The sequence below is a fragment of the Stylophora pistillata genome, chromosome 8 (assembly GCF_964205215.1).
Source record: "Stylophora pistillata chromosome 8, jaStyPist1.2, whole genome shotgun sequence".
Classification (NCBI taxonomy): domain Eukaryota; kingdom Metazoa; phylum Cnidaria; class Anthozoa; order Scleractinia; family Pocilloporidae; genus Stylophora; species Stylophora pistillata.
In genome coordinates, this window is record NC_142526.1 from 2,664,642 (window position 1) to 2,682,444 (window position 17,803).

General features: G+C 36.5%; 2 protein-coding genes and 1 non-coding gene across 4 annotated transcripts; 1 reads left to right on the forward strand and 2 right to left on the reverse strand.

Annotated features, from left to right (window-relative positions):
* Nucleotides 1-390: 390 nt before the first annotated feature.
* Nucleotides 391-6,106, reverse strand: LOC111325814 (zinc finger C4H2 domain-containing protein). 2 transcript variants are annotated; one of them, XM_088729271.1, is made up of 5 exons: nucleotides 5,990-6,078; nucleotides 5,100-5,153; nucleotides 3,932-4,103; nucleotides 2,565-2,731; nucleotides 391-1,640 (listed from the first exon to the last, which is right to left on the reverse strand). In XM_088729271.1, exons 1-5 carry the CDS (start codon nucleotides 6,061-6,063, stop codon nucleotides 1,358-1,360), a joined length of 750 nt encoding a protein of 249 aa, XP_088585397.1. In that variant the 5' UTR covers nucleotides 6,064-6,078; the 3' UTR covers nucleotides 391-1,357. The 2 variants fall into 2 exon arrangements, with proteins under 2 accessions (XP_088585397.1, XP_088585399.1); XM_088729273.1 differs by lacking the exon at nucleotides 5,100-5,153 and having other exon boundaries at nucleotides 5,990-6,106.
* A 461-nt stretch (nucleotides 6,107-6,567) lies between these two features.
* Trnak-uuu (transfer RNA lysine (anticodon UUU)) lies at nucleotides 6,568-6,640 on the reverse strand. The gene has a single exon. It is a non-coding gene; the product is annotated as a tRNA-Lys (tRNA).
* A 781-nt stretch (nucleotides 6,641-7,421) lies between these two features.
* On the forward strand, nucleotides 7,422-17,438 carry LOC111325848 (solute carrier family 35 member F6). Its single transcript, XM_022929764.2, has 16 exons — nucleotides 7,422-7,533; nucleotides 8,170-8,252; nucleotides 8,385-8,449; nucleotides 9,237-9,304; nucleotides 9,603-9,664; nucleotides 9,779-9,858; nucleotides 10,514-10,573; nucleotides 10,958-11,036; nucleotides 11,551-11,645; nucleotides 11,825-11,869; nucleotides 12,862-12,976; nucleotides 13,895-13,960; nucleotides 14,850-14,932; nucleotides 15,372-15,414; nucleotides 15,747-15,841; nucleotides 16,490-17,438. Exons 1-16 carry the CDS (start codon nucleotides 7,436-7,438, stop codon nucleotides 16,592-16,594), a joined length of 1,242 nt encoding a protein of 413 aa, XP_022785499.1. The 5' UTR covers nucleotides 7,422-7,435; the 3' UTR covers nucleotides 16,595-17,438.
* Nucleotides 17,439-17,803: the final 365 nt, after the last annotated feature.

A 17,803-nucleotide genomic window follows, 5' to 3' on the forward strand; every position in this document is an offset into this window, starting at 1 on the left:
AGTAGTTTGAGCGCATATTTAGTACGAAATAATTGAAGGAATGTAGACGGTAACTTGTTTGAATAATATCTCAAAAAGGTTTCAGTAAACTAACCTCCATCTCAAGGCAAATGCATTTCGTATTCTAAAATAGATAATAGTCTAGTTCTCACTTATTCTAAGAAATTGCACGAAAAATCGTCGGATAATTCTAAAGAGGATGGTTTACTCATTGGGAATTGGGGGTTAACCTCAACTTAAGCTTTCTCTGGTCGAGAATTAATTTAGGCACTTTGACAAAATTACCATGTTGAAAACTATATACGAGTATTATCTGCAAAGAAAAAAATCATGAGCGATATTTCAGGTTGATGGTGTGCCTCGTTAAAGATCACTGACCCAGGCTAGATCTAACCGTTAAATACATTTATTGGTATTTGGAACTATGATCATATCAGTTTAAATAACACGTATATGTATAATTAATATGACGGATCTTAACTTCCTATTCAATAAATACAGTTTGTATATATTATGATTATAGGTCTAATAAGCGGTATTCATGGATTTACCATGTTTAATAAGTCACTTGGTCTTTGTAGACTACTATATTAATTGGTTAAGTTATTATGGAAATGCACCCGCTATGATTGGGCAAATACTGCGAGATATCTTGCTATAAACACCATGCAAATGTTTGCGATTTCACGCTGAGGTACAACTTCAAAAGCTCTCGCCGCGCTATATTTTTAGCAATCGAGAAAATGAAAAAAAGAAAAAAAAATTCACTATCTAAATATTTAGCAAGCGAGAAAATGAGAAAAAAAATTAAGGGAAAATTCAGTGGCTCTAACAATCACTAGAGACTAACATCGTTCGACGACAGTCAATCTAAATGCACACTAAAAATAATAATAATAATAATAATAAAGACTTTATTTTACGAGGGTAACACATAATAGCATAGCTAATAAACTTGTGGCCCTCACAAAAAAAAAAGCTTTATCAAATGAATATAGCGTCTAGTAGAAATATCCATGCGTTCATTCACCAAGTCACCCAACAAACCCATTCCTTGGAAAGCAAAAGAAACAAACAAACAGAAAAACAAAACAAGCAATAAAAGAGCAAATCGATTAGTTTAAATTAAAAATCAAAAAACGCGGAAATCATGCAAGAGCCTCAATCACAGCGTCTCGATTAGAGCATAAAGAACTTGAGAATCTGAGAAACTGCGAATCCTTATCATTGATGATTTAAACCGATTAAAGCACTTCAAACTAAAATTCATATTTCTTCCTGGTTCACTTCCGGGTTCCAACGCTACAGCCAAAGTCACTTTTTTTGATCGTGTCATCCCTCACGGCTGCCTTCTTATTCAATCTTCATGTTTTCTCTTAGTTTTCTTCGGATGTCGAGAACGACTCTTTGCTTTACAAAGCGGGCAGATGGGCGCATTCCTGTGAATCTGTTGATGGCAAGACAGGCACGCTTTCATTGGGGGTGGCTGCTGCTGGCGGAAGTGTCGTTCTCCTGGAGGACCACGTTTGTTGACGAGCTGCTGGGCGGCCGCTGCTGCTGCAGCCAGCTGGGATGCCACTGGGGGAGGAGGAGGTTCCTGTGGTTCTGGCTTCCAACCCGGAGGGGCACGCTCGAGAAACCTGAAGAGTGAAAGAGTAAAAACACTTTATTCTATAAAAGCTCAAGAAAAGACCTAATTTTTCTGTTAGGAATTTGTTACCTTTGCTTGTGTTACTTCAAGTACAAGCACCCCTGTATGGGTTTATTAACTTTGGAACAAAAGTCAAGTTATGATGGTTACCTCAGCATAACTAACAGTGGTGTCAAAAAAAGTTTCATTCTCAAGGCTGTGGTCGAGCAGTGCCCGGTGGCACCTGGCACCTTACTTTTGCTCTTAGGCGACTCAGGAATTTTAGTTTTTTCATACAAAGCATATGCTGGGCACCCTGGATTTCACAGTTTCAGAGCACTGGGCTCCATTCAATTTTCCTTAAAGCACAGCCTTGATTCTACTTACAAAGTCTTTTGAGAAGATACTTACATTACTAACCTTACACATTTTAACATCAGTATGTATGTTCTCCATACTAATGAATAAAGGCTTTTAGTCTCTAAAGAAACTGTTTGGGGCTGCATTGGTGGGGGTAACGAAATAATTTGGATATATCAACAAAGTTGAAATGGTAAATTGGCCACCGTGACTATTACAAAAGCTGACGTTTCGAGCGTTAACCCTTCGTCATTCGCTCCGACGAGGGGCTAACGCTCGAAACGTCAGCTTTTGTAATCGTTACGGTGGCCAATTTACCATTTCAACTTTGTTGATATATCCAGATTATTTATTCTCCATACTGTTCTCTATACATTTTCTAAGGTGCTGACAAGGAGAATTTGTTTAACAATCAAGAACTTCTTTAGTTGGTGATCATTTCCTTTATTCTCCTGACCTCAATGTGTGATTCAGGGCTGATATTGTAAAGAGAAGTTAGATGCTAGTCAATCTTATGAGTTTAAGGGTTAAAACTGCTTGTAACCTCACTTCTACGAAATGACAACTATCTTACTCTGCAAGGCTGTTTTCTTCATCCAGGTTGGCTATTTTATCAAGACCTAAAGAGCCTCTCATTTTGTCCACCTCTCTCTTGAGGGGTTTGTATTCTTCATGTAGTCTTCGCAGGGTGTCCAGCCCTCTTTCTCTTTCAGCTTCAGACTGCTTGATAGTATTTTCCATCTGCAAGATAAAAAAAAAAGAAACTTTTATGAAACTTTTACCAAATTCATTTCTAGTGTTGGACAAGCTTTAAGGGAGAGGTCAGTGCAGGGACTTAGGCACACCTTCCAATTTCTTGACAAGCCAACTATCAACAGAAAAAGGAATGAAAAAAGAGATTGTTTTGTGTAGGTCTCAAAAATAACACCCTGTCAACACAGTCCTGAATGAATGAATGAATGAATGAATGAGTGAAAGCCTTTATTTAAAGAGGGTAGCACTTAATAGCCAGAGGCTAATAAACTTGTGGCCCTGCACAGATTACACAACTATATATACAATCAGATAAATATGTAAGCTAAAATATGTAAACATTTAAAATAAGCATTTAAAATAAGACAAGATTCAATTAAGAAGATATTATTGAATAGTAAAATGATGCAAACATTGTTGTTCCTTAAAAATCTTGGCAAACATGTTCTTTTTAAAACATGCTATAGAATCTAGTTTCCTAATTTCAATAGGTATACTATTCCACAGTCTTGTAACCGAAACAGCGAAAGAGCGTCCTCCCTTTGATTCTCTTTTGTATTTAGGACAAACAGCATTAATGCTTGAGTATCTAGTGTTGCGGGAGTGCCGCTTATTATTATTATCCTAGCCTCACAGAACCTATGAAGGGGGAAGGGAAGCTTCATTTTTAGACAATAAACAACGAAACAGTTATATCAGATACATATCAAATTAAATGAAAAAAAATTTAAAAAATTAGGTTTGCCAAGCTGGGCATGAGGGGCCATAAGTAACGAATATTGGCCTGAGGTATGGGTACAAACTGAGCATGGCAAGCTTGTACAAAAATGACCATTGTAATGGCACATTTTAAAATCGCTAAAAAACAATAGAGGAGAAACAGTCTAGTACTACGAACTGAAAAAAGAGGAAAAGGAAAGTGACTGGATACTTGTCTTCTCTTCATGAAAAGGAAGTTAGCTTGTATAGCATGTGCGCTACTAAACCAGGGACAAGACTGTGTTTTAGCAAGAGCAAGTAAGAGGGTACACACTCGCTTGAGTTTTTTCTTTTGGATGGGCAAAGTAGAGTGTGCAGTCTCACCGGTTTTTAAGGAGGCTGGTTTGCATTACCAATGAGCACTTGTCAGCATGCAATATGGAGGATGGAAATCTATGGTATGTTACCCACATAGATCTTTAAACTTACCAAATTGATGTCAGCATGGATAAGTCGAAGTTCCTCTACATGGGCCATTTTCTCATGTAGGAGAGCTTCCATTTCTCCCTTATAGTCTTTGAGCAGCTTACTTTCCTTCTCAGCTACATCTAACTCATGGATGAGCTGAGATTTTAGTTTCTCCAACTGGGATGTCTTCACCCTGTAATGTTGAGATAAGATATAACAGTTTTTCTTGTACTTCTGTAATAATTTTCTTGTACTTTTCTGTAATAATCTATTAGTCAGAGTGGATTTTATTGTGGCAGCTAGTGGAAGATAATGTATAAGAAGAGGTTTACATACATCTACATGTATTTACCTGTAAGTCACTGTATGGGCATGATGGAACCTTCTGGTGTTGTCAAAAATTGTTAACAGACAAGTGCAAGTAATAAGCTTTAAACCCAGCACTAACAGGGTGCTAATTTAATTTAGCATTGCATTCACAGTTGTTACTCTTACAGCACACTTTAACATTCTAGGGGAGGTAGGAGGTTACCTGGAAAAATTTTAAAATTTAAACTCTCTGAGACATTAATCTTAGCATTTTGGGACATATATTTTGGCAAACTTTATTTAAGCGACATTAATGCTAAAATCAGTTCCAAAAGATTTATTTTTGGCCTTTGGTCACAATTCATCAAATAGCCTGCAGAAAATGGTCTAACGGCCTAGAGGCTTCAAATGATAACCCTGGAGATGGGTAGCCTATTGGATATAGGTCACTTACTATAACCAATTGGCCTTCAGTGATACATTGTCTCATTGTACATCTGTGCATGAATGGTATTCAATTTATGAGTTCATAGTCATCAAAAAATGATCCAATAGACTGAATGTGTCTGCTTTTATTTTCATTCACAGAGTTTTCAAGGGCACAGATTGCTGGGCAAGGCTGCAAATTCATAAACTGACTCATTCTGGAAATTTCCTTGGAACAAAATGAAATATTGGTCATTCATTGAATGCTGTAACTGTCATCAAAAAGAATCAAAATGGTGATAAAGCATGAGGGTGTGATTTTGACCACTAAAATTTTTCACAGACGTCAACCATGCATGAGTGCTGTTGAGTGGAAAACTTAAGCTTACCATACAGTTAACTTAATACATTTGGAAAAAAAGATATGATCGAATGGGAAGCTAAATGGTTTTACCTGTTATTCATATAAACCATTGTATAAACATTGGAAAATCTGATAGGTAGTACTCTGAAATCATGATAATAAGTTTTGGCTATTTTTCAAATCCAATATGACCACTAATCAGATGAAAAGTGAAACGCTAAAAGAGTTGCCCTTACCTTCCCAGAATAAAAGAAATGTCAAATGTACCATTAAGTCAAGCTTGTGATCCATTTGAAATAAGAAAAAAAAAAAGTACCAATCCCCCTAATGGCCATCAATAGGCTGCAATCAAGCAGGAACAGGGGAATATGTGTTTTTCAGGAACAAAGAAATACGTTCATTAAGAAAAACAACGCGATTCTATTTCTTTGTCTTTAATGCACAAAAGAAGGAACGGAGGATTTATGCACATTGTACTCGTTGCCTTGTAAGAGACCAGTGGCTCTTTTTTATTTGAAAAAAAGGCTGTCTGACAGTTCTGGAAAAATGTTAAGTAGGATTTCGAGATGGAAGATAAATTTCCCTTTTCAGAATAATTGAATAACTACATTTATGACCCACAGCTGAAACGTTTCAATCGAACAATAGCGTCAAAATGCAATAATTCTTTTTCGATGTCGCACAAATTAATTTTTAAAGAAAATTCTCGCTGTTGCGTGCACTCGATTTCTTCAAAAATATAATAATTCATTTCAAAGCAAATGATGACGATCAATCCTGGGATATTTAAAATTCATGCATGTACAATTTAAGGCGTTTAACACATTTAACAAAACGAAACTATCGATGCTTCAAAATTGAATAGTCATTTGATGAATGCAACGCGAGGAAATATAAACCCTTTCTAATTTTCACAGAGAAGTACAGATCAAGAGAGAGAATTGCAGACATCAACTTAAAAAAAAAAGATAATTAGTTACCTTATATCTCTTATGGTTTCTAGTTTTCTCATATAGTCATCATCCTCGTTATCTCTTGCGGGACTTGATGCCATGTTGTTCTTTTCAAGAAAATGGAAATGCCAAGATGGCGGAAAAGCTGCTCATATACAGAATTATTGTTATTCACGTTTCTTATTGGTCGAGGCTTATTGGAATAGCCAATCATCTGCGCCCATTTTAATAAAACCAGTTACAATTTCAGCTGTCTTTCGAGTTTTATTTCCTGTTTCACACAATTTATTCTTGCACGATTACTTAAACTGACATGCTCTAGTAAGAAAAAAATAATAATAATTATAATGAGTCACTAGTAAAGAAAATCCAACAACAATAAGAATAACGTTTAGAACCAAAATGTAAAGTTGTTTTTTTTCTGCCAGGTCCTCAAAAGTGATTTTACATACAAGGCAATTTTGAAGTGATTTTTGTAGGCAGGGGAGTACAAAAAGTCGTATCTTTGCAAAATTATGACATAAAAGTATAGATTAAGAGGCAAAAGGGAAAGTGAAACAAAAAAAAACAATATCAATCGGTGCCGAAAGAAAATGAAACTCCGTCGCCCGATAGGGGACTTGAACCCCTGACCCTCAGATTAAAAGTCTGATGCTCTACCGACTGAGCTAACCGGGCTCCCGTGAAAGGAGGGGAATTTATTTAGAATTTTATTTATAGTACCTGCTGAGCAGCCATTCTTCTCTCAATTCTTCGTCGCCTGGAAACCGCCTGGCCTGTGTTTCGTAAGCTCATTAGCATTAGAAGGGTCATTTCAGTTTCGTGACTACCGCACTGTATAGCCACCAAGAGTTGCACTTCTCCTTGCAGCATGCTTGCAATCATATGATTATTTAACAGAAATGCCTTTATATAGAGGAGATAACATTTTTTTTTTCTAACTGCAAGGCTCTTAATAAAGTAATTGACCTATTGTTGGGATACCTTGCATTCTTTTCTAGTTTCTGACAGATGAATTATTTGCAAAAATAATCATTCAGAGAGAAAATGTACCTTCATGATCATTTTGACAGAACCCTGAAATCGCTATTTGCGAAAAACGGACTGAATATTTTGGTAGAGACATTCAGGACTTGTGATCTTCAGTAGTGAGAAATTCTCAAAAATCTGCCATATAGCAACCGTTAATACACCTTCCAAAAAATGGTGGACGCCCAGAATATTCTGAGCAGAAAAAAAACTTGTGCGAATAGCTTTGCCAACTATTGGTCAAACGAGTAAACGAGGCAAAAATAACGTTACTCGGGAGTCTAATAAACGTCCTTGACGAATCGGAGTATCTGGTTTTGAAAAAACTTAGTAGAAAATACGATCTCCACTGGTGTAATTTCTGATAAGTTTTCTTAAACTTTTGGAACGAAAGACCCTCCCCTACCCCTCCCCTAATTTCGCATCGAGGGAGAGAAAATCAAAATGGCGACCTTGACTTGCACCCAAATTCTGTTGGCTATCGGAATGCTCATCTCAGGATCGATAAACACCCTGTCAAAGAAAGCACAAAATGACTGCTCGTAAGTATCGACTAGGTTGATCTTTAGGACGCTCTGAAAATACAAACTGAGAATTTATGCAAATATTTTGTCAGGATTTTTTTTTTCCATAGGACGCACGCAGAAATCGAGTGGCTAAGCATAAGGAAACCTTTTTACACTCGTCCAGTTCTTTAACATAAGCCTAACCAAATCCGACTATTTTGTTCTGTCATAATGCTGAAAGATCACGAACTATAGGGTTTGAGTGGTTTAAAGGTTGGACTCATGATCACGTGAAGATTGTATCGTCAGGATAGAGGTTTCAAACCCACTTGCATAACCAAACGTCAAAATACAGAATTTTTTCTCCTCGCTGTTATCTAAACATTTCCTATAGCACGGACAAGGAGAATTTGTTTATCAATTAAACTGGTTTCTTCAATCAGTTATCCCCACGACAGTAAAGCTTGATTCAGCAGCGTTGCTGTAACGAGAAACTACATGCTTATCACGGATTAAGGTGCTGCGGTCAACCCCTATATCAAAATTGTTTCATGTCCCATCCCCTGATAGACACACTCTAAAAAAAGAACCAAAAAGTTTTTAAAAAAGAGTATTCTTAACACCATCTCATTGATGTCACATTCTCAATTTCATTTGATATGATATTTCTAGAGCTAAGGGATTGAAAGATGAGCATGGCAATGAAGTTCACAAATTTGACCATCCATGGTTTCAAACAGGTCTAATGTTTATTGGTAAGGCCATACTCCAGTAAAGAAGAGGAACTTAATTTTGTTGTCTCAAAGATTTTTGCATTGTTTTTTTATTATTTTTGTTTCCATTAATGCCTTCATTTATGTTCTCAAGACATTTTTTTTAATTGTCAGGGGAGACCATGTGTTTGATTGGTCTCTGCATTCATAGAAGAAGAGAAAGACAGAAATTCAAACAGGTTTGTGTAAATTGAGCTGGTTACCTGTTAATTGTCTCATACAAAATATTTTTTTCTCTATTTAACCCATCCAACTTTTAACTTTTTTTTTTGAACATAATCACTTAGTTGATTACTGTATACCTCAGGTATGTGAAAAAGTTGGACTGACCACTCACTGACTAATTACATGCAATTGATTAACTGTTACTGACCAACTGACTAACTTATTGACTGACTGACTGACTGAGTGAGTGACTTATGGACATACTGATAGTTGGACTGACTGACTGACTGACTGACAGACATATATAGTTGGAGTGACTCACTGACAGACATATATAGTTGGAGTGACTCACTGACAGACATATAATTTATAGTTGGAGTGACTCACTGACTGATGGACTGGTGGTCATACTGATAGTTGGAGAGACGGACTGGCTGGCTGGCAGCTGGCTGACTGGTTCATACACACACACACATACACACATACACACATACACACACACATACACACAAAAAAACAGGGCTCCTGAGATTCTTTCATTCAATTAGCAAGTTTCACCCTAAGTTATTTAATTTGTAAGCCATCTATCAAGTTCATAATCACAGTCTATCTACAAGGTGAATGAGGCACAGTCACACCAGCATTTAAAAAGTGTTTCAGAAAAATGTCACTGAATTATCATAATGGTGAAATCGTTAATGATATAAAGGAGGTGCAGCTAGTTTTGAGTTAATTTCTCTTTGTAATTTGAATTTAATATCATTCATTTTTTTCTTTTCAACCCTTTTTTCATGCAATCAGAATTTATTGAATGTCAATAGAGATGAAATTAGGGATGGATCTTCAATAGAAATAGCTCAACAACCAAGGTAGGAAACAATGATCGTTGAGTTGTTTTTGCTCCTTCCTCCTTCTGTCATTGGGTTTTGCTGTCAATGAAAAAATACTTGATTCTGATAAACCAACTGCTGAATAATTGGTTACTGTAAAATTCTTGCTTCATCCTTTACATTATTTCTTTTAGCATTTGAAAAGGTAATTTTATTTTGTTGATGACAGATGAATTTTGTTTCTGCAAAACAAATGTTTTACACCCATGTAAACCATCTCAGTGTTGATTTCTTAAAACTACCATTGTGTAATTTACGTACCTTGCTTTACTTGCAGAGTGTTCCAGTGGATCTTTGCCTTTCCTACCGTTTGTGATTTGTTTGGAACCACTTTGGGAGGTGAGTTTTAGAGCAGAATGAGAAATGGAAGAACACATCAAGTTAAATTGGCTATTTTTGTATTTTAGTGATAAATGGAAGTGTCAAAATTATATGATTTTTCTTTCTAATTAGGAATTGGTCTTCTTTATGTCAATGCATCAGTATGGCAAATGCTCAGAGGTTCAATAATCATATTTACTGGTGTGCTATCTGTGAGTATTGTTCAGTTTCCTTTTTATGTCTTGTAACCCTTTCGTGTATCCAGAGCTTCAGCCAAGACAAGGATCATAAAAAAGTAAACATGTGGAGAGATTTGGTGGCTGATAATAGGGAAAGAAGTGGATTGTGCTTCCTTCCCTGGATAAAATGCTAGTGCACATTAGATTAATCCCCCCCCTCCTCCATTCAAGCACCTATTGTAAGGATTCCCTGACATTTCTTGGTATTCATATCAACTCCTTGGTGCACCATGAAGACTCTGTGAGAGTACATCACCGTGTCCAATATTGGGCTATTCCCTAATTATGTTTAGCCTCTTTTTTAAAATGAGGCCTCGTGCTCAACCATACGTATGAAACTGAGTTTAATAACTGCATGTGAATGAAAACTTATTACCATACGAAAGGATGAGCACCAGGACTCACTTTGAAAAAGAGGCTAAAGGCAATTCGGAAATGGGCTATTGGAAGAACACAACACAATGGCTTGACAGTTCTTTAGCACCCATTTATACACTTGGTTGGATTTAATAGGAAGGCACTGTGAGAGTACATCATCTTGCTTAAGAAAGGCCAGAATGCTAACCATTTAGCTGCTTCATCCCTCATGCAAACATTACCTTCTTTTTTTTTTTTTTTTTTTTTGCAGAAAATCTTCCTCAAGAGAAAGTTGTGGCCAATTCACTGGATTGGAATGGTTGTTACCATGGTGAGAGATATACCTGGATGGTTTATAATCAAATGATTGAAAGAGAACTAATAAAAGGTGTTTAAATTCATGCATTTTGGCAAGCATGTTCACTAGATTTCCTAAAATATTACTTAAAAGAAAACAGCAAAGATTTAGCTCCACTGGAGATCAATTAGTATCAACCCATATGCCTTTGTCGAGAGTGCCTCTCCTTTGTGAATGTTACCCCTTGATGTGTATTGTTACACACTGTCAGCCTACTGACAAAAGTTGGTTTAGAATAAGGAGTATAGATGTCTTTCAGCCCTAAGTTACAAGCCTATACAGTAGATGGTTCAATATGGAATCTTTGTACAAGTTGTTGGTGACATCCTTGTCTTGGTATTTATATATAATTGGCAGCTTGGTTTAGTTCTTGTTGGATTATCAAGTGTTCTCAGGGACAACCACCAAGGAGCGTCCCAGGGACAAGTTGTCTTTGGTAATGAATTACACTCTGTCAAGCATTGCACAATTTGACCACAGTTACATTCATTGCATTGGACCAGAAAGTAAATGTTAAAATGACAGTCTTGAAAAAAAGATTAAGTTTTGACTTGTTCTAAGTGGCCTATTCAGCCAAAGGTTATCCTGGCTTTTTTAGCAAGAAGCTACTAGTAGTGTTGAGGATTTCATGACAGTTTGCTGTTATAAGAGAAGCTCTATGAGAGTTAACTTTCTTGCTCAAAAACACATCACAATGGGCATGGCTCTTTGCTCTCACAGTCTAGCATTTCATTTGTTTAATTGTTAAATATCAAGGATCCTAATTAAGTTCAGTGATCAGTTGTGCACACTGGCCCAGTGGGGCTCTCCATGGAATTCATATCTCCACTTCAAGGTGGTCGATTTGACCAGCTATTGGCTATAGATATTGTTACCTATTAAGTTGAACTATTTTATTATTGTTATTTTTTTTTTCTTGTTTTACCCTTTTTAATTTTTGTTTTGAACAGGAATTGTTTTGATCTTGGCTGGTCAAAGTGTCAGTGCTACACAGATGATAGTAGAAGAATTATTTCTAAAGAAAAAGAACTTCCATCCTTTGCAGGTCAGTTCCAAATAGTTTACAGAAAATGTGAGATTGTTGCTTGGTAGATTTTGCCTGTAGCTAGGAAATGTTCAGTCAAAGTAATGAATGGAAGGATGTTTTGTATAGACAGGCTACATGTCTGTAGCACTGTCATCTACTGAAAGAATAATTGGAATCTTGTTGCTGTTTTGGTATAGGTTGTTGGGATGGAAGGCTTTTTTGGAGTCATTTTCATGACTGTTGTAAGTGTGACAAATTGCTTTACTTTTATTGAATTGCATTCCTTCTTTTATTTTTTCTGTTGTAGGATTCAGTGGCTTTCTTAATTTTTTCTATGCTCTGTATTTGACTGATGTGAGTAATTGTGTTGAATTACATTCATTTGTTAGGTGAGGTTTGTCAGAAAACTTACCAGAAGAATGTAGTGAAACAACAAATTTGTCTATTTTAGTTGCTTTTTTTTTCTTTTTAACGAATTCCATTTGCACGACTCAAAATAACAGCTCTCCTTTGGAAACATATTAAAAGTACCGAAAACCTTATGAAACAAGCTAAACTGCGAGAATTTTTTTTTATTTTAGGCGAAAAGTTTACCACTAAACCAAAAGTATCCTTCACAAACCATTCAACTGTTACCTTCTCCAGCTAGATTTTTACGTGAAGTAATGGTAGTGACTCTGTTTTGATATCCTCAAAGTGACCCAAACTCTTTAAAACGATCGTAAATGTGTAAACATTCAACACCAGAGACCACCATTATACATGTAAAGCTTGCTTCACGGCGTGGCCGCCTCCTAGTGACGTCACAAAGTCTCGTTCCTCTTTTCCCATCATTGGGAACTAGAACAAAAGTTTCTCTTTCTTTACTTTCAAACCATTTTATTCCCACCATTTTATTCCCACCATTTTATTCCCACCATTTTATTCCCACCATTTTATTCCCACCATTTTATTCCCACCATTTTATTCCCACCATTTTATTCCCACCATTTTATTCCCACCATTTTATTCCCACCATTTTATTCCCACCATTTTATTCCCACCATTTTATTCCCACCATTTTATTCCCACCATTTTATTCCCACCATTTTATTCCCACCATTTTATTCCCACCATTGTATTCCCACCATTTTATTCCCACCATTTTATTCCCACCATTGCCAAAATTATTGAAAGATTCAGTGGCGTTTAGTAAGTCGGTGGCTATGGTGTTCTTCTCTTATTTGTGTCACAGATAGTCCTGCCAGTGTTGTACTACATTCCAGGAGAACAAAATCACCACAGCTATGAAAACAGTCTTGATGCTCTGCTGATGATCAAGAATAATGCTAAATTGTTGATTATGTCAGGTATGAAAAGTCCTCTCACTGAATGTAATTCTTGTGGGCACGGCGTTTGTTCTGGTTTACTCGTGTTTTCGAATACCTTAAGAACAGGCTTGCCCTTTCAGGCAAACACACAAGTTAATGGCCCCTGGAGTCATTTTCAGCAGAGTTTCAAAAGTAGTCCAGATGCTAATAAAAAGAATAAAAACCATTACGTTTTTGGACACGTGCGTTTCCCGCGCTTAATAGCCCATTTCCGAATTACCCTTGGCCTCTTTTTCAAAACGAGGCCTGGTGCTCAACTATTCTTGTGAAAATGAGTTTAATTTGTATGTGAATGAAAACTTATTATCATCTGAAAGGATGAGCACCAGGACTCGTTTTAAAAATGAGGCCAGGGTAATTCGGAATTGGGCAATTATAAGGCAGTCTGCTTATCTTTACGTTGAGTTCTCAGTGTCTTTGTGTGATATTTTCCTTCACTCGAATGGTCGATGTGTCACTGGTTTCGCTCTAAGACATTCGTCAGAAAGCGCTCGCATAGCTATCACAGTAACTTGAAACTTAAGGATAGATCAGTGTTCTATTGGGGGACGGAGCTCTTACGTCAGATGTCGACAAAGTTCTCATTTTGGATTAGTAGCAATACTCGTGTTCAGTTCGTATTTAGATAGAAGTGTCAGGAAGTTTTGGTTTAGTTTATCATTTTCAAGCTTGGAAGATAGATCTCTTTTATAATGGCGGTTATATACATGCAAATAAGCCTTTTTTACTTCGCTCTTAGGCCAAGAGGCAAATACTAATGTTTGTTATGGATGGGATCGAGGATAACATGAAGATAGAAGAATAGCAACTGTGCTCGCCGTTTACGAAATAGGCCTATGCTCTGCATATTGATGTGTACACATTTGACAGTTATTTCTGAATCTTTTCTTTTTGCAGTTTTATATATCTGCTCTATTTCATTTTACAATTTCTTTGGACTGTCAGTCACAAAGTCTTTAACAGGTAATATGTCAGTATTTCCAAATCAAAAGGAACTTATTCACCGAAATGGAGGTGAATATTGGTGGATATAGCCACCACTTTCCCCGACGCTGAGGTGAATGATTGTTATTAGTATAATTTCAGAGCTGAGCAAAGAGTTTCCAACAATCTGATTGGTCGAGTGGTTCCTTGTATGACGCTATATAAACCGCTCCACGTGGTTTATATAAAATGTTAAAATAAAATGTCAATAAATGTTACTAAAATGTTATGATTTTAGAAATGTCTCTGTTGTTCAGCTCGGAAATTATACTAAAACAATTATTCGCCTCAGGTTCGGTGAATATTGTCGAAAAATCCGACGATATTCACCGAACCTGAGGCGAATAATTTTTAATAAACATGAGTTTATTTCTATAAGTATTGAAAATGGTTGGAAATTTAAAACCCTTGACGCGCGATCTTGTTTCAGTTTGCTTGCTCCAGGAGGTGTATAGTATATACCAAATGAACACGTGAATAGGAAAGGAAGGGGAGCTTAAGTAAAGGCAAATATCTTAATTCTCAGCAGAGCCCGTCTCTTCGTGAACACTTTAATGAGGTGTATAATTTTTTAAATATAGAGGCAAAACCGATACAACCTAGCTAAGTTTTAAAACGGAGCACTATATTTCAGCTGGCCAAACCAGCCTTCTTCAGGTGCAGTGGGAATTGACCACTGCACCTGAAGAAGGCTGGTTTGGCCAGCCGAAATATAGTGCTCCGTTTTAAAACTTATCTACGTTGTATCGGACTTGCCTCTATATTTATGTTCGTTATTTTGGGCCGATTGGATCACTGCTGATCCAACGTACAAGAGTAGGATTATCGTCCACGGTTGCTTGCTGAACATTTCACTGTAATTTTTTAGCGGTTCACAGGACGTTAATAGATGCATGCAGAACTATTGTGGTTTGGCTTGTGGACCTATTCATTCACTATGTCTTTGATGAGGTAATCAGACTACGCCAAATATGAATGTTTCTTGACTTATGTCTTATATTTCCAAGAACTGGGTTTTACAACAGGTGTTTTAAGCGTGAATATAATTTTTAGTTCATACTGCTGTAGGTAAATATAATTTTGCATTTGTGTCTTTTGACGCCAACAGTATTCTGTTCCTTTTAGATCTTTTCTGCGACTTTCTTGCTGTTAAAGTATTTGTTATCCCAAATGGACCACCTTTTAACTCAAGCTAGTCGACTCAAACCAAGTGTCCCCTTTCATTTGGAAAATCTGCCAAGTGATACCGGCTCGCTCATCCCATCGTCTCTTAATGACGGACCTCACTTTAATTTTCTTTTTAGGTTTCCTTTTACCGACAAATATTTGTTTCAACAATTTAACTAATTTCACACGTGTTGTTTCATATACTATTTTTCTTTTTTTCCAGAGTTTTGGTGAAGCTTGGGACAAAAGATATGGTATCTTTCAAGGTAATAATAGGGTTCTGTTTTGTACCGCGATTTGTTTCCTGAGAACGATTCAGCCTTGTCATTCGTTGTCCGTGTAAATCTCCTAAATTCTCAACCACTGCAGTTACTTTCTTGTTTACTATTACGAAAAACCTATGATTTTGAGGGTTTATTGTAATGAAAAAACGATTTTCTGAACCGTCAAAATTCTTTGAAATACGGAAAATAAAACGATATGGTAAAGACTAATAAAAGGCTATCTCCGAGTGCCTTTGATACAAGGACACAAAATGAGGATTATGCCAATGCAAATAGTGATTTTCTCTCCAAATGCTCTTTTTTTTTTCCTGCAGTCGATGGATTTCTCTTTTTGATGCTCGGTACAGCTCTTTATAATGAGCTATTGATTATTCCTCCATTGATGCCCAAGCCTGAGCCTTCACAGCAGGTAACATGAACATGAGGAAAATGCAATAGTTTCGTTTAGAAGATAATAGTGATACTTTCTTTGTGGGATAAAAATAAGAAGGAATCCTTATCAATTAACTCATTAAATCCCTATCACCTGAAAAACCTAAAAGTTATGCAAATCCTGTGTCGCGACTGAACATCGACATTTTGTTTACCTTTTTTCTTTTTTTTTTTTTCTTTTTCTTTTTTCATATATCTTGTTTATACCCATTTCGTGCCATTGCATAGGTCATGTGATATAAGCGACCACGTAGTTAAGAAATGTAGAAATAAATGATTAAGTGCTGGAAATATACCCTATTTTGTTTTTTCGATTGAAGCGATATACACGACACCCTGAATTACCCCGTAAGCCCAGTACTGTGATTGCTGATCCTAGTCCCTGGTCAGGTTTTTGAGTATTCGTCATTACTTTGCTTTACCTTGCTCTTTAATTGGTCTAGAAAAATCGCGCCATTCTCTCAACCAATAAGATGCAAAACTGCAACCAGTGGCAACTTAGTCAGTTGTGTTTACCGCTTGTAGACCCTGCTTGTTAACTCTAAGTTCTCTGATGGACCGTTGTGATTAATCAGTTTTGATTTTTCGTCATACAATCAAAAAGCCTTATATAAATTGTTTTCAGGCTCAAGCCTCTGATGACCAACAAGATGAAAGCCTGGACTCAGGCGAGAATGAACCATTATTGAGAGGCCGAGACCAAACAGAACCTTACACAGGGGTTGTATGAAGATATGCCTTGATTTGAACCAATCAGAATAACCCTTTGCAATTACTTTTGACTTGACGAAAAGAGCGCATTCCTCAATATCGCGGAAAAGTAAGCTTAGCAAAGCAATTAGCGTCATTTTTTATCATTTTGTAATCTCTTTTTCTCGTTACGTGTATTGTTATTTTTATTTTGCCAATTTTTTCTAAATATTCTGGGGATTTTACAATATCCAGGTATATCACAAGAAAAACAATCACAGTCAGGGGATCAATATCCCTTCCACCCTCTCCGTTTCACCTCCCCTTTTCTTCCCCCGTTTTCCCCCTTTTTCCCCCTTTTTCCCCTTTTCTCCCTTTCCCCCCCTTTTCCCCCTTTTCCTTCTTTTCCCCCTTTTCCTTCTTTTCCCCCTTTTTTCTCTCACCTCCCCTCCCCCATTTTACAACCAATAGTGTATTTTTCTAATGATAATGACCATGAGGATTTGATAATGATAATGATTTTTTAATGATGTAACAAACATCAAGTGAACAGATATATTAAAAGACAACTGCTAGGCGTTATTTTTACTGTTCTCGTCATCCCATTAAAAAAAACTACCATTTTTTTAACAAATAATGACAGATTTGTACCTATGATGAAATAATGACAGATTTGTACCTATGATGAAATTTAAACTAATTAGCCATTGTTATTTATTAAAGTATATGACCAAATTTTTAAAGTGGAGTTTTGTTGCAACTGTATGCATTCGGTTGTGAAAAGCCAGAGATATCTAAAACTAATTCCGTTGGGTTAACAGTTACAAAGAATGGCACACAACAGTAATGTATACCTTACAAATAAATGAATGAATTTATCAAAATTATATCTCATGACTGTCTCGTCACGATGAAGCACACAGCTAAATGGTTGTAATTTATTATTTGCCACAAAAGTGAATATAATTCCACCAGCATAACAATTCGATTGGGTTGTTTCCCGCTCTGCCGTGCATCACAACTAATCGTTTTTGCTACCACGGTGGTTGGTATTAACTGTATGCGTATGTTTTCTTTCTGTACGTAGTAAATTTTACGAATTGAGCACGTACTATTCCAAAAATACGAACAAATTAAACCCACAAAATTTTTCCGATACTGTGGAGTAAAAGCACTTTTTTGCTTCTAGTGCTGCAAGCAATCAACAGAGCTGTATGTTGCAGAGACTGAGTCTAAGTGAAAAATCTCT